Source organism: Lynx rufus, unplaced genomic scaffold (genome assembly GCF_022079265.1).
Source record: "Lynx rufus isolate CCGP_SWC_20201006 ecotype Redwood Valley unplaced genomic scaffold, mLynRuf1.p SCAF_29, whole genome shotgun sequence".
In the NCBI taxonomy this organism is placed as follows: domain Eukaryota; kingdom Metazoa; phylum Chordata; class Mammalia; order Carnivora; family Felidae; genus Lynx; species Lynx rufus.
Genome location: NW_025814844.1, coordinates 2,189,919 through 2,204,787, shown reverse-complemented (window position 1 = coordinate 2,204,787; position 14,869 = coordinate 2,189,919). Strand labels below are relative to the sequence as shown.

Sequence of the window (14,869 nt, the reverse complement as noted above, 5' to 3'; positions counted from 1 at the left end):
ATCATTCTAATTCTGTGGCCTTTGTTGAGGATGCTCCCCGGAGCTGTCAAAAGACACGAAGGGGGGGCGCCTGGGTGGCGCAGTCGGTTGAGCGTCCGACTTCAGCCAGGTCGCGATCTCGCGGTCCGTGAGTTCGAGCCCCGCGTCAGGCTCTGGGCTGATGGCTCAGAGCCTGGAGCCTGTTTCCGATTCTGTGTCTCCCTCTCTCTCTGCCCCTCCCCTGTTCATGCTCTGTCTCTCTCTGTCCCAAAAATAAATAAACGTTGAAAAAAAAATTAAAAAAAAAAAAAAGACACCAAGGGAAGTAGCTGGGTTCTGGCTCTGTATCAATCCCCTACCAGCTCTATGACCTTGGGAAAAGCATTTGCCCTGTTTCTAGTCTTACTCTCACAAAAGAGGAGGTGATTCAGCCGACACTGAATAGCATGTAGTTCCACATTTCTCTGTTGCCCCGAGTTTTCTAATTCCCAGGCTGGTTTCTCTCCAGGTCTAATTGCTCATTTTCCCCCAGCACCAAACCCAGGAGAGGGACCTGTGTGGCTCCTTTTCTGCTTGCTCAGGACTATAGATCTCCCTGATCCATTGTATTGTTCTGGAAATATAAAGGATTCCCTTTTCTTCCCAACAGATCTTCCTGGATGAATTGTGTTTCTCTTAAGGGATGTGCCCTAGATTGAGCAGTTGGGAAGGACATTTTAAGTCTTGAAAATAAGTCTGATGGTGGATTCCCAAAGAGGAATAATGGGGGAAGTCCTGGGGAGAATAGTTATTGATACCCAGAGGTATCACCTTTGCATCTAAGCTGTTACTGCCATCTAGAGTGGAAAGACAATAATACTAAAGTATTTGGATGGTGGAGAGGCTGTGTGAGGAAAAGGAAGAAATGAGAGAAAATGTATTTTTCCAGATGGTAAAGGTGTTGCTGAATATCCAAAGATGAGTTTTACCTGTGCTTTGAAGTTCTCACCCTGGGACAAGGAGAAAATACATTTCCAAATATTTGAGGGCATACAATACTTTTCATTCACTGAGCCCTTCGGTACAAGACAATATCCAGCAATGGCCTTGCTTTACCACAAACTGGCTGTCACCTCCAGTGAACAGTATAAATCTAAATCATATCTAAAATGAGGGGTGACTGGCTTAGATCAGAGGCCTTCAGATGGTTTGTAACCCTGAAGAACAATAAGAAACACATTTTATATCATAATCCACGATACACAACTAAGGCAGAAATTTTGCAAAACAATACTTACAACGTACTCAGGCATTATCTATTCTGTTTCAGTTTTTTGGAATACTGGTTGTGACCCACTTAAATTGATTTTCCAGTTCTCTAAGAGGCTGCAACTCACAGTTTGAAAAACACTTTTTAAAAGGTATTTCCAGTTTCACAGAGAGCTTATTGTTTCCAGTCCCTAAATCTGATTCCTGTTGCCCTCTGTATGTGGTAAGGAAAGTTTAGCTGAAAGCATAAAACTAAGAAGGTTCATAAGGTCATAGGAGTGGCCTTACACATGGATGCAAGGCAGCAGGCTTTAGCTGCAGCTCACAGCAGAAGCCCCAGTAAGTCATGGTCACATCTTTCTCTTTTAATGCTATAAATGTTGTATCTTTTGGATGGAAAAAGATCCAAAAGATAAAGAAATGAAAAAGATTATAAAAGAGTACTATGAATAAGTTGAAATGGACAGATTCCTAGAAACATACCCTACTAAGATTGACTCATGAAGAAATAGAAAATCTGAATAGATCTGTAACTAGTAAGGAGGTTGAATCAATATTCAAAACCTCACAACAAAGAAAATAACCTGGAACAGATGCCTTCATTGTTAATTCTACCACACATTTAAAGAAGAATTAATCCAATCTTTCTCAAACTCTTCCAAAAAATTTGAATAGGAGAGAACACTTTCTCACTGACTCTGTGAAGCCAGCATTTCCCTCAAGCCAAAGACCCAACAGTAAGAGAAAACCATAAACCTATATCCTTTATGAATATTGATACAAAAATCTTCAACAAAATACTAACAAACTGAGTTCGGTAGAATACTAAAAGGATTATACACTATGACCAAATGGGGTTTATTTCTCTAATGCGAGGATGGTTCCACATATGAAAATCAATCAATCTACTGTTCATTAATAGAATGAAGGGGAAAAACTACATGATCATCCCATTGACGCAGAGAAAGTCTTTAAAAGCATTCAACACTTTTTCATGATTACAAATACTCAACAAACTAGAACACAAAGAAACTATTTCAACATAATAAATGCCATTTTTTGAAAAGCCCACAGCTAACATACTTAATGGTAAAGGAACAAAAACTTTTCCTCTAAGATCAGGAACAAGACAAAATGCATGCTCTCACCATTTCTATTTCAATATTGTATTTATTGGAAGTTTTAGCCAGAGAAACTCAACAGAAGAAGAGATAAAAGACATTCCAGTTAGAAAGGAAAAATTAAAATTGTCTCTGTTCAGAGATATCATGATTTTATATATAGAAAAACATAAAGATTCCAACAAACAAAAACCTGCTAGAACTAATAAACAAATTGAGCGAAGTTGCAGGATACAAAAATCAATATGGAAAAATCAGTTGCTACTTGACACTAACAATGAACAATCTGGAAAGGAAATTAAGAAATCAATTCCATTAAAAGTAGCATCAAAAAGAATAACATACTTAGGAATAAACCTAACTAAGGAGGTGAAAGATTTGTACACTGAAAACTATACAACATTGCTGAAAGAATTTAGACACAAATGGAAAGACATCTTGTGTTCATGGATTGGAAGACTTGATATTTTTTAAATGTCAGTACTACCCAAAGCAATCTACAGATTCAGTGCAGTTCCTATCAATAATGTTTTTTTGCAGAAAAAAAAAAGTCCATCCTAAAATTCATATTCTATCTCAGGGGAGGTAGCTACACCACCCCCCCAACCATAGCCAAAATGATATTGAGAAAGAATAACAAAGTTGGAAGTCTCACACTTCTTGGTTTCAAAACTTATTACACAGCTAGAGTAAAAAAACAAAAAAAAAAAAACAAAAAAAAAAACAAAAAAAAAAAAACAAAAAAAAAAACCAATGTGGTACTGGCATAAAGACAGATTTATAGACCAATGGAATAGAATAGAGAGCCCAGAAATAAACTCTCCCATATATGGTCAAGTGATTTTTGACAAGGGTGCCAAGACCATATTCAAGGAAAAAGGACAGTCTTAAAAAATGGTGTTGGAGGGGCACCTGAGTGGCTCAGTTGGTTGAGCGTCTGACTTCGGCTCAGGTGATCTTGCAGTCAGTGAGTTCGAGCCCCACATCAGGCTCTGTGCTGACAGCTCAGAGCCTGGAGCCTGCTTTGAATTCTGTGTCTCCCTCTCTCTCTGCCCCTCCCCCATTTGTGCTCTGTCTCTCTCTGTCTCTCAAAAATAAATAATTGTAAAAAAAATTTTTTTTAATGGTGCTGGAAAAACTGGCTGTCCACATTCAAAATAATGACATTGAATACTTACCATCTTATACCATATACAAAAAATTATCTCAGAATGTTCCAAAAACCTAAATGTAAGACCTAAAGCCATGAAACTCTTAAAGAAAACAAGGGAAGGGGTGCCTGGGTGGCTCAGTCGGTTAAGCATCCGACTTCAGCTCAGGTCATGATCTCACAGCTTGTGGGTTTGAGCACCACGTTGGGCTTTATGCTGACAGCTCAGAGCCTGGAGCCTGCTTTGGATTGTGTCTCCCTTTCTCTCTCTGCCCCTCCCCTGCTCGCTTGCTCTCGCTCTCTCTCTCTCTCTCTCAAAAATAACAAATAAACATTTTTTTAAAAGTTTAAAAAAAAGAAAACGAGGGAAAATTTTCATAAAACTGGGCTTGGCAATGATTTCTTGGATATGACACCAAAAACACAGGCAACAACAACAACAAAAATAGATAAATTAGAATTCAAAAATTTAGAAGTTGTTCATCAAAGGAAGTTGTTCACTGCCCAGAGAGGGAAAGGCAAGTCACAGAATGAGAAAAAAATATTTGCAAATCATATAGTATCAAGAATATATAGGGGCACCTGGGTGGCTCAGTCAGTTGAGTGTCTGACTTTGGCTCAGGTCATGACCTCACAGTTTGTGAGTTCAAGCCCCGGATCAGGTCCTGTGCTGACAGCTCAAAGCCTGGAGCCTGCTTCCAATTCTGTGTCTGCCCCTCCTCTGCTCATGCTCTCAAAAATAAATAAACATTAAAAAAAAATTTTTAAAAAGAATATATAAAGAACTCCTACAATTCAACAACAAAATAATAGACAACCCAATTTAAAAATAGGCAAAGGACTTGAATAGACATTTCTTCAGCGAAGATATCCAACAAGCACACTGAGAAGAGCTCAATATCACTAATTGTGATGATAATTTTATGTGTCGACTTGACTGGGCTAAGCAAGTCCTTTAAATTATGAAGGAAGTAAATTTTATGTTATATATAAAAGAAGACAAGTTGGTCTTGATTTCTGACTCACCACCCATCCCCTAAAATATATCAAATGGTCAGATTTAAAGGGAAAAAATACAGTCATTGTGTTCCAGATCTGCAAATAACACATCTTGATCTTTTGCATCATAAAGACAATCTTTGGAAGATAGGTGATTATTTTCTATCTTTAATGCAGATGTTTTAGTGTCAAGCAGATTCAACTTAACAGGAAATTTTTCTGTCAGTATGGCTATTCATTCACCAGTGGGAAGGAGGAAAACACAAAGCAAACTTCTCAAGTATAAAGGAGTCTAAAGGGTGCCTGGGTGGCTCAGTTGAGAGTCTGCCTCTTGATCTCAGCTCAGGTCTTGATCTCAGGGTCGTGAGTTCAAGCCCTGCGTTGAGCTCCATACTGAGCATGGAACCTACTTACAGAAAATAATAATAAAATAAAAGAGTCTGAAAATACATGTCTTCAAGCCTGCAAGATTTAGGGCTGTCCTATGTCCCTTTTCCATACAGTGTATATTCAGAAGCCCCCCCCCCCTTAATGACCAGCTAGTCACCCAGGGTGGTCCAGGGGGTTCGGGTTACTTTTTGTGGATCTAGGCTGAGGGGCACTGTCATGAGTGGAAGCCTCTCCCTTGGCATGTTTCCGCCATCCAAGCTCTGCCCACAGCCTTGCAGATGCAGAACAAAAATGTCACCCTACTCAGAGATGATCAAACATGAGTGAGTGCAACAAATAGCAATGTACTCATTCACAGTAAAGATTCATTATAGCAAATAAAAGAAGATCCAAGAGAAAATAAGAGCTTATGACCAGCTCTCATTCTTTCTGTGTACTGCCTCCCTGCCTTCACCTCATGATACCAGAAGGAGCAGTGTGCGGCAGAGGCAGCCTCTGCTGACGGCTGTACTCACGGTGGTTCCCTCAGAGGGCAGCTGATGCCAGCTGACCTAACGATTGAAGAGCACAGAGAGTCATCGTGCAGCTGTGGGCCTTTGTTCTGTGCAGCACCTGGGGTTTTGCTGAAACCCAGTGGTGGGAAGTTGTGAGGAAGAACTTTCTGTGAGGGGTCTCATGGGTGATGCTGCTTTTAGGAATCAGCTTCTGACCTTATGAGAAAGGTTCTGAAGAAATGTGAGATAAATGCAGTTTTGCCTAAGCCTGTCTCATGTGTCCAGCCTTTCCATTCAAAATGCCACCTTTGGTGACAGAGGGTAGCTACGTCTGTGGTGAGCAGAGCCTAATGTACAGAGATGTTGATGTACATGAGATGTACATACCCCTATGCTGTATACCTGAAACTAATGTGACATTGTGTGACAGCTATGCTCAAAAAATTATTTTTGAAAAATACAAAATGCCACCTTTGGAATAATCTTGTTAATAAACAAATATGGAAATTTCAATGAACTCATTATTTTAAAAGAGATAACTGAAAATTATCCTCACTTCAGTTGTGTATAACAGCAAGTAGCCAATACCTGTGATGTTAAGAGCTACCATTTACTGAAAACTTACATGCAAGGCATAGAACTAAAGAATTTACATATATTGTTATATTTGAGCCTCACAACAACCTCCTTTTACAAATTGGAGACACTAAATAAGCTTACCTGAAGTCACATATTGAAGAGGGGCAGGGCCAGGATTCTGGCCTAGGGCTTTCCCAGCTCAGAGTTCACTTGCCCTTACAGGTCCACATCTCTGTTGATAGCTATGTTATCCATCTGGGTAATATTAAGTTGTCATCAGATAATCGGTCATTACCTTTCTTGTTACAGTGCCTTTGTTCTAGGAAGATAACTAGATGTAACATACATGCAAGACACCACACACACACACACACACACAGAGACCCAAGGCTCACTTCCTTCACCCCCAAGACTGGATGCCCTTCTTGTAAGCTTCCTGGAGCAAGTGTGACAGTCTCCCATGTGTTGTCCTGCTCAGTTTTAATGTGTGTTACAACTGGTACTGATAATAGATGCAACATGAGTGATTTGAGGGTAATATACCTTAAAAAAAAATTAACTAGAATTGATTCAAAGTGATCCTTGAATATCACATTAGGTCACATTCCAGAATGCTTTCTTGAGTGGAACAAAGGGGTGAGAGTGACAGCTTAACCTCGGGGATTGTACAGACAAAACAGGTTGGGGAAACAATCCCAACCTCCATACCATGGGGAAGTGTGGCATAGTGCCTGTTGAGTTATGCACATCATCTCATGTGTTGGGAACAAGACTCCTTGTCAGGAAGTATTTGGTAGATGTATGATGAAGTAATGAATAAATACTTCCCTTCCTTTTGGTGGGTATTCTAACAAGGAAACAGCTGTAATGGAAGGAATGTGTTTAAGCCTGTATAAAAATATTAGCAAAATTTTATTCCTATTGCTCAAATTTCTATTAACTATTTTAAGAATTATCTTATTTGACAGCTTATTCCAAGTATAACACCGTGTAAAGATACAAGCATTGGCCAAGAACATTAGAGCCTTCATTGTTGAGATAAACATTGGTTCCATAATGAAGATCCAGAAATACTGCCATTTGAGCAGATGCCAACTGTATGATGAGCTCCTTCTCCCTGAAAATGTCACCACTAGTGTTTTGGAGATGAAGAAACAGAGCAGTCTAGACAAGAGGGCCCACATCTTTGAGTTCAATTGGCCATAGCTATCTGAAAAGATAGTACAGGGCCCTTGGAAGACACTGGTCTGGGGTCAGATCATAGTCCAAGAACTTCACCTCACCCTCGGGGCAAGAATCAGCAAGGCCAACAGTGTGAGAGTTAGTGCTACTGAGGACAGTCTGACGATGGCCAGCATGAGACAGCCCAGAGGGGAGTGGCCAGAGCAACTTATGGCATGAGGCCCGAGTGAGGCAAGTTGCTAACCATCAGGTCGGCTGAGATCCAGTGGGATCCAGTCTTTCTAGAATCCTGGCCATCTTCTGGGTCTGGATTCTCCAAGTACCAGCACAGAACTGGAATGACAGCTTTCTGGGCTGTTGATCCTAACCATTTCTACCATAATAGCATCTTGTAGATCTCATAGTTTTAGTGATCTCCTGTATACCATGTGGGTCAAAGGCCTGAAAAATACGTGTCCCGTAAAAGTGAATAATTGTGGGGGCAGGGAGTTGTTAGTGAATAGTTAAATAAGTTGTGTCATTATTAAAATATTAATGATGGCAACGAGGGGGGTGGACTGGGGGCCAGGGGCACGGTAAGTGCTGATAATCTCCTCAGCAGAGGAATGTGAGGTTTGGGGAGGAGCTTATGAGCTCCACTTCAGACAGATCAGTGCTGGCATTCTGTGGGTATCCAGGAGACGCCCACAGTGGGGCTGGGGAGGGAGGGAGTGGCCCAGAGAGACTGTTAGAGGAGAGGGGCCCCAGACGGGGCTCTGAGGAACTCCCAACATTTTACCAAATGCAGAGCTGGAGGCACCCCCAGGGATCAAGCAGTGTGGCCATAGAGGTCAGGTGCCGCAGGAAGGGAGGATGTCCCTGAAGTTAGCAAGAGAGGCCCCAGTGCTGCTAGGAGGCCCGGGGACAGGAAACCACAAAGCGCCAAGTCAAATTGGTGACAAGGAGGCAGGTGTGAATTTGGTGAACAGAAGTTTGAGTGTGCGCAAGGTTTGGTCTCTTCTGGGTAGTTTCCCAGTTTTGCTCATTTTTAGGCAAATGAAGCCATTGAGGATGGTTATTTCCATTTTCAGAAAATGTGCAAGCCCCTACTTTTGGATCATGTGCCTCCCGTTTCACATGGTGCCGTGGTTCTGGCCCTTATGCTGCGCACTGTGCTCTAATCTGCTGCTTTTGCTGTCGCGTGGTGCCAGTTCTCAGGATCGGGGCGGGGACCAGTGCACAGGAGCAGGACTGGCACTGAGCTCATCTAAAGGACAGGAAAAGGAGCTAGGGCAGAATTACGAGTTGTAGAAATTATCTCCGAGGATTACTTTTTACGCTGGTTTCAATATGAGAGTGACCACAACCACCCAAAGCCATACTGATTGTTTTGCTTTGATCCAGAGGAACCTGTGCTCTGAAGTGCAGTGCAAGCTGCCTGCGCCTGGTGCAGGGCCGCCTCTGGGTGTGGCTCAGCTACGTTATTAGATTCGACTTGGGGTTGTCACCTGTCGTCATGCCAGAGCCATAATGGTCCATTACATAATTTTATCGTCAGACCCTAAGCCCCAACTTCCTCTAAACACAGCTGGGCCTGATCATATTTTTGCCACTGATTCCATGATGTCCTGCGGGTATCTTAGGAACAGGTTGTAGTACTGGACAAACACACGTTTAGCTGCAAAGGGAGTGTTTGAATTAGAATTCAGGCCTACAAAAGGGAGTTAGAGAGGGTTGGCCTTTGCATCTGAATACTTAGAGATGTTTTACCTCACAGGTCTACATGTGGGCATTTTTAAGACTTCAGGAGGCTCAGTGATGGCACAGGGTCTTAAATGCATATTCCTAGGAATCCAGAAGTATAGGCATCTCCCTCCTCTACCCTCACTGCCAAGCCAAGTGTTCTTATTCTCTTTATTACAGTAATAGGCCTTAAGCTAATAAATAGCCCAGGAGACACTTGCTAATAGCCAACAATTTGGGTTCAAAAGGGATAATATATCAAAATGCCTTCTAAACAAGTCTGTGGTGTTAGAAATAACCCTTAATAATATCTGTTTGCTTGTCACCTTGTCAGTCTGATCAAACATTTTTGAAAAAGATACTAAACAACTAGATGTCAACTTAAATCTGCCTGTGTGAACATATGGGCTACAGAATAAATTCACCAGAAGACACTTGAAGGGCATTTGGGCTTTGGAAACTCAGTTTTCAGTGTGAAAGCCAACCCACTGTGTGGCTGGGTAGTGCTTTTCTTCTACTCCTGCTGCTGCTTAGGTCAAAGCTGGTTGCAGTTCACAAGGGCATGGTCTGGTGCTCGGACCAAGGCAGTTAGTGCACATCTGCATGGGGGGTTGGCCTCCAAATAAGAGCTTAGATTCACCCAGACCCTACGCAGATCCAAGTGGTGATTGAATGTGACCGTGAGGACATTTTGAATGTATTGCAAAAATACAGCTGTATAGTTTGGCACATATTTGACTTCAGAACTATTTTATTATTATTATTTGAATTTTTTGTTAGTGTTTATTTATTTTTGAGAGAGAAAGACCGAGCATGAGCAGGGGAGTGGCAGAGGGAGAGGGAGAGGGAGACACAGAATCCAAGCAGATTCCAGGCTCTGAGCTGTCAGCACAGACCCACAAACTGTGGGCATCATGACTTGGGCCGAAGTTGGACACTTAACCAACTGAGCCACCCAGGCACCCTGACTTCAGATCTATTTTAAAATGTATTGTGGCTAAGACCAAACCTCCTAACTTTTCCTTGTGGTCATAATTCTCTGTTTTAGATGTTAGGTGTGAAAAAGGACCAGTTCTTTAAGGGTCATTCCATGTTCTAAACAGGTGTGCTGCTATCAAAAGAGGAATGTGATCCCTTGATTTTGAGTGCTGTTGTATGAAACTAATGATTTTCTTGTGATGTTTCTTGCCCACCCCCCCACCCCTGCCAGGAAGGGCGCCTGTGGCCTTCAGACAGCTCCGGGCCTCGGCCAGGGGCCTCAGAGGTAAGGATTTGGGGAAGGGTTGGGGGCAGGCAACAGGAGGTGGCTGCTGCACCCGTGTGTGCAGAGGGGAGGGGAGGGGAGGACAGGAATAAACCATTGCAACAAAATTGGTGGAAGGGCTAAGTGTATTACAGCACAGATTAAGAAAGAACACATTTCACTGAAGGCATATGCTGGAACCTTGGTTAAAAAGGTGGGGAGGAGTTTTTCCCTAGAATGTCCTAGGGATTATCTTTGCTCCTTATAGAAACCAAGTTGAGAATCACTGATCTTTACATGATCCCATAAGCTGCTAATAATGAGGCTTGGCAGATGTGGGTATAGTTTATAAATACATCTCCCAATTTAATAATATGACTTTTAGAGGTACCTGGCTGGCTCAGTCAGTTAAGCGTCCGACTCCGTCCCAGGTCATGATCTCGCGGTTTGTGAGTTTGAGCTCCGGGTCGGGCTTGCTACTGTCAGCACAGAGCCTGCTTTGGATCCTCTGTCCTCCCCGTCTCTGCCCTTCTCCTGCTTGTGCACTCTCTCTCTCTCTCTCTCTCAAAAAAAAATAAATAAATAAATACACATTAGAAAAACGAATATGATTTTTAAAATAACATATTTTTTTGCCTATAAGTTAAAAATATGGTGTGAGAGAAATCAGTGGAGACATATATCTGTGTCTTTCCTCTAGAAGAAATTTGGATGGTGGAAGAAGCACGAGGATTATGTAAGAAGTCCAGTACCTGGCTTCATTTTGGGAAAACAAATCTGTAATCATATTTACTTTGGAGTACAGAATATTTTTCATGTCAATTACTAAAAATATCAGGAAACTTTTATTCAGAATGAAACAACTAGAAAAGCCTAGAAATCAGAAAGAAAAAGAAGTCATGTGTTCTGTATTTTCTTAAGTAATTGATAGAGTAACATGTTCTATAGTATTTCATACATAGACCCAATGCCTTATACCTGCTGCAAGTACCATTGCGTGCAATTGAACTTATGCCCCACTCTTCTGAGCCACAGGTGAGAGCACGGGCGGCCCAGTCCCCTCACTCCAGGTGAAGGGGTAGGGCCCAGACCCAGTCACCTGGTGGGCAGTCCTGGAGCGCCTCCCCCCCCTCCCGCCCCCAACAGCGCTTTCCACTCTGTTACTGTTTACTGCACTCTGGAAATTGCTGTCATATTCTAAAGGAACCATCAGAAAATGTATACACAGCATACACAGCAACTCCCATTAAACCCAAATTCTCAGTTAACCACAGTTCTCCACAGTGAAACCATGCTAGATAAACCATAGTTTGCCCAGGTGATGTTGTAGGTCATGAGGAATAAGAAAACTACTTTTTTTTTTTCCTGAAATAGTCTTTTCCTGTTGTTTCCTGTTTTGAGGACTGTTTGGAAAGTCTTCAAACTGCTGAGAACATAGATCAAGATCAAGCATGACTTTCCTTGATACCATCCCATTCGTGATCACTATTGTGTCACGAATGTCTTCAACCCTTTCCTCTTCCCTTGCAGATCATGTATGCCCCGCGGTCCAGGGACAGGTTTACTGCCCCATCCTTCATCCAGAGGGACCGGTTCAGCCGCTTCCAGCCCACCTACCCCTACGTGCAGCACGAGATCGACCTTCCTCCCACCATCTCCCTATCCGATGGGGAGGAGCCGCCTCCTTACCAGGGGCCCTGCGCCCTGCAGCTCAGGGACCCTGAACAGCAGAGGGAACTCAACCGAGAATCTGTGAGGGCCCCGCCCAACCGAACCATATTCGACAGCGATTTGATAGACATTTCTGTGTACAGTGGGGGCCCGTGTCCGCCGAGTAGCAACTCGGGCATAAGTGCCAGCACCTGCAGCAGTAACGGGAGGATGGAGGGGCCGCCCCCGACCTACAGTGAGGTGATGGGCCACTACCCTGGCGCCTCTTTCTTCCATCACCAGCACAGCAGTGCACACAGGGGGAGCAGACTGCCGTTTCAGCAGGACAGCTCAGGGGGCACGGTGCTGCCCATCCAGGGCAAGGACAGGAAGCCTGGGAACCTCGTCTGACCCTCTGACATGCACTGGAGGAGGCAGAAGCCAAGGAGGGATGAGGGCCTCATTGCCTCCGCTCCCAGGCACAGTGTTGTTCCGTTTCACGTGCTACAACGAAGTAAAACCAAATGTGCAAACATGGTCTTTGTTTCTGATTCCTTTCAGGGGAATTGCATGCAGACTAGACTGAAATAATACAAACTTCCATCCGGTCTGACCGCAAACAGTGTTTATTTGGGGACAGGCATCAGGACGGGGGCTGGTTTTGGCAAAGGGCGGGCATGGGAACACAGAGAAAGGGATGCTTTGAAGATATCATGAAATAAAACCCACAGAGGTATTTGATTTATTTAATTATGAAAGGAGACTTTGCAGAGAAAGAGGCCAGAATGGCCTGGTTTATAATCAATTGATAAAGAAGGATGCATTATTATATATTATCACGGGGAAGTATTGGCCAGTTTGCTTTTTCTCCCAAGGTGTGGAACTTTTATTTTGTTTTAAAAATATGATTCAGAATTCCCGTTTTGTGTGCCAAGGTATAACGTGAAGAAGTTAGATGAGCGCAAGGAGCTAATTTGTGTTGTGATGATGTGTTTTTGAAAGTTGCACTATCTAAATGTTTATATACGAGGGAACTGTTCTGTGTGGAGTTCTGTATGTTGTCTTCTCGCCTGTGGATTCTTATTAGGCCCAAGGAGCACCTGGAGTGTTCCCCATACTCACGTGAGAAAAGATGTTTGGGGTTGTAGCCTAACACATGCCAGCTTACAGAAACCAAGGCAGTGTGACAAGAGTCTGCATCACGTAGCAGTGCGTCACCGAAGTGTTTGGAGACTTTTGGATGGAAGAGAGGAAATACTAAATCCCAGCATTTCTGATGTGTTGTGTTACTCTGCTAGTCTTAGGCTGCATATTTTATTACATTTGAACCTGACACTTGCATTTATGTACCCAGTATCATGCAGTGCTGCCCCTGTCCTCCAGCAGTGCAGTTTCTTCAGTAATTTAGAGGGTTTTTTTCACTGTAGCATGAATATACTCAGACACATACATTATTTTATGCAATAAATTGTTTAAAGTGCAAGGTGGTTATTCTTAATACTGTTGAAATACGTGACTTCTCAGTGTATTCCCGTTGTCTCTCTCCTTTTCTAGATAGCAGATAGTTCAGTTCAAGCCCAGACAGCTGGTCAGTGCTCGAGAGGCAGTGGTCCCCGCGTGGCCTGCCCGGCCTCGGTGTGCCAGGAATGCCACCAGTGGCTTCTCCATGTGCAGGAAGCCCCTGGAGAGTGAATGAGAGAACACCATGGTGCAGAGCACAATAACAAGCCGTTGCATGTCACTCTCGAAGGAGTGCGGTGTTCAGGACCCACCGGAGCTCCCAGGGGAGTTTCCTTTCCCTGGGCAGTGGTGGCCAGAACTGGACAGTTACCAGATAGTGCAGGGCGGGGTCGGGGGGAGGCATGACCATAAGAGCACAGGATAAAAAGCACAACATGCAGTTAAAATGCAACTAGAAAGCTAATTTTAAATATTGTTAGTCTTAGCTTTAAAATCCTTGATATTTACAAACATTCGCTCTCATGTGGAATGGATAACTTCCTTCTGTGGAAGCTGCCATCTGGCCTGTCTGTCAGCCATAGCCTGAGGGTTAGGCCGCGCCATGCCCCAGGAGGGCTTGTCCACCGCTGCCGACCCTGGGCTGGCCAGGCCCCTTTGGCCTATGCATGTAGAACAATGAATGGACTGGAATGATGGCTTGGTGACTCTGATCTCCGCAGTTTTAATGCTGCGTCGGCACACGTGTGTTCGTGTCTGTTTGTGGGTCTCCAAGGTGGTTTCTCAGGGAGGTGACTTTGTGCTGTGGGCTGGGGGCTGGAGAATGTTCTGAACTAAAAGTCCTGTCGGCTGCTTCTTTCTGTTGCTTCTCTTGGTCAGTAAGTGGCTGGTTTTTGTTTTGTTTTCAGGATTGGAATCTCTATTAGATTCCTCCATTTCCCACAGTTAAGATCCACAGAACTAGTCAAACTCTTAAAAGAAGAGTGAGAGAAAATGTGAGCAGCAGTTGCAACTCAGGCATCAGACCTTATTTGAAAGTGTGTGTGCCGGGCGTTGCTGCAGGGATTCTGAGATCGGGCAGATCGCTGGGAGCCTGGACTTGGACCTGGAGGCTGCCTCTCCCATGCTGCAGGTGCTCCCGCAGTTCAGCTCACTGCCTGGGTCACAGGCCTGCACTTAAGGCAGCTGGGCATCCCCTTGGCATGAAGCCTTGACTCACCCTGTAGAGGGATGGCAGCACCTATGGGGGCTCAGGGTAAATTATGGATCAGGTGTCCTGTCAGATGCAAGAGGAGGTTGGTTACCATTCTAAGCCTCACCTGCAATTTTGATAAAGGGTGAACCCCCCACCCCTATAGCTCTAGCTCAAAATGGTTTCACAATCCTTATTGTTCTACCTGCTACAAGAAATGAGCTATGGTCAGAAACCGGTAAATTCCTTAGTCACTTTGCAAGTATATGAATGTTTTGCAGATGTCCACAGTATTGGCGAAGCAATTATTTAATTCAAATAACTTTAATCATCTTTCAGAAGAGGTTCTTCCCATTCTTCCACCCTGGAGAATTGCCCTTTGAGTTAAATAGTTATTTAAAGACACAGCCCTATCAAACCATGACTTAATGGTCCTTGAGGCTGGACCTCTGTAATGAATTA

At 43.5% G+C, this 14,869-nt stretch overlaps 1 protein-coding gene across 3 annotated transcripts in view; it reads left to right on the top strand.

Annotated features, from left to right (window-relative positions):
• The window catches only part of LDLRAD4 (low density lipoprotein receptor class A domain containing 4), a 31,733-nt gene extending 19,439 nt beyond the window's left edge, over positions 1-12,294 (top strand). For 2 of the 3 annotated variants that reach the window (XM_047090349.1, XM_047090347.1), the window contains exons 3-4: positions 10,075-10,128; positions 11,638-12,294. In XM_047090349.1, coding sequence (XP_046946305.1) covers positions 10,075-10,128; positions 11,638-12,168 — 585 coding nt within the window. In that variant the 3' untranslated portion in view covers positions 12,169-12,294. The remainder of the gene's footprint in view (positions 1-10,074; positions 10,129-11,637) is intronic. The other variant, XM_047090348.1, reaches the window with a different exon arrangement.
• Positions 12,295-14,869: the final 2,575 nt, after the last annotated feature.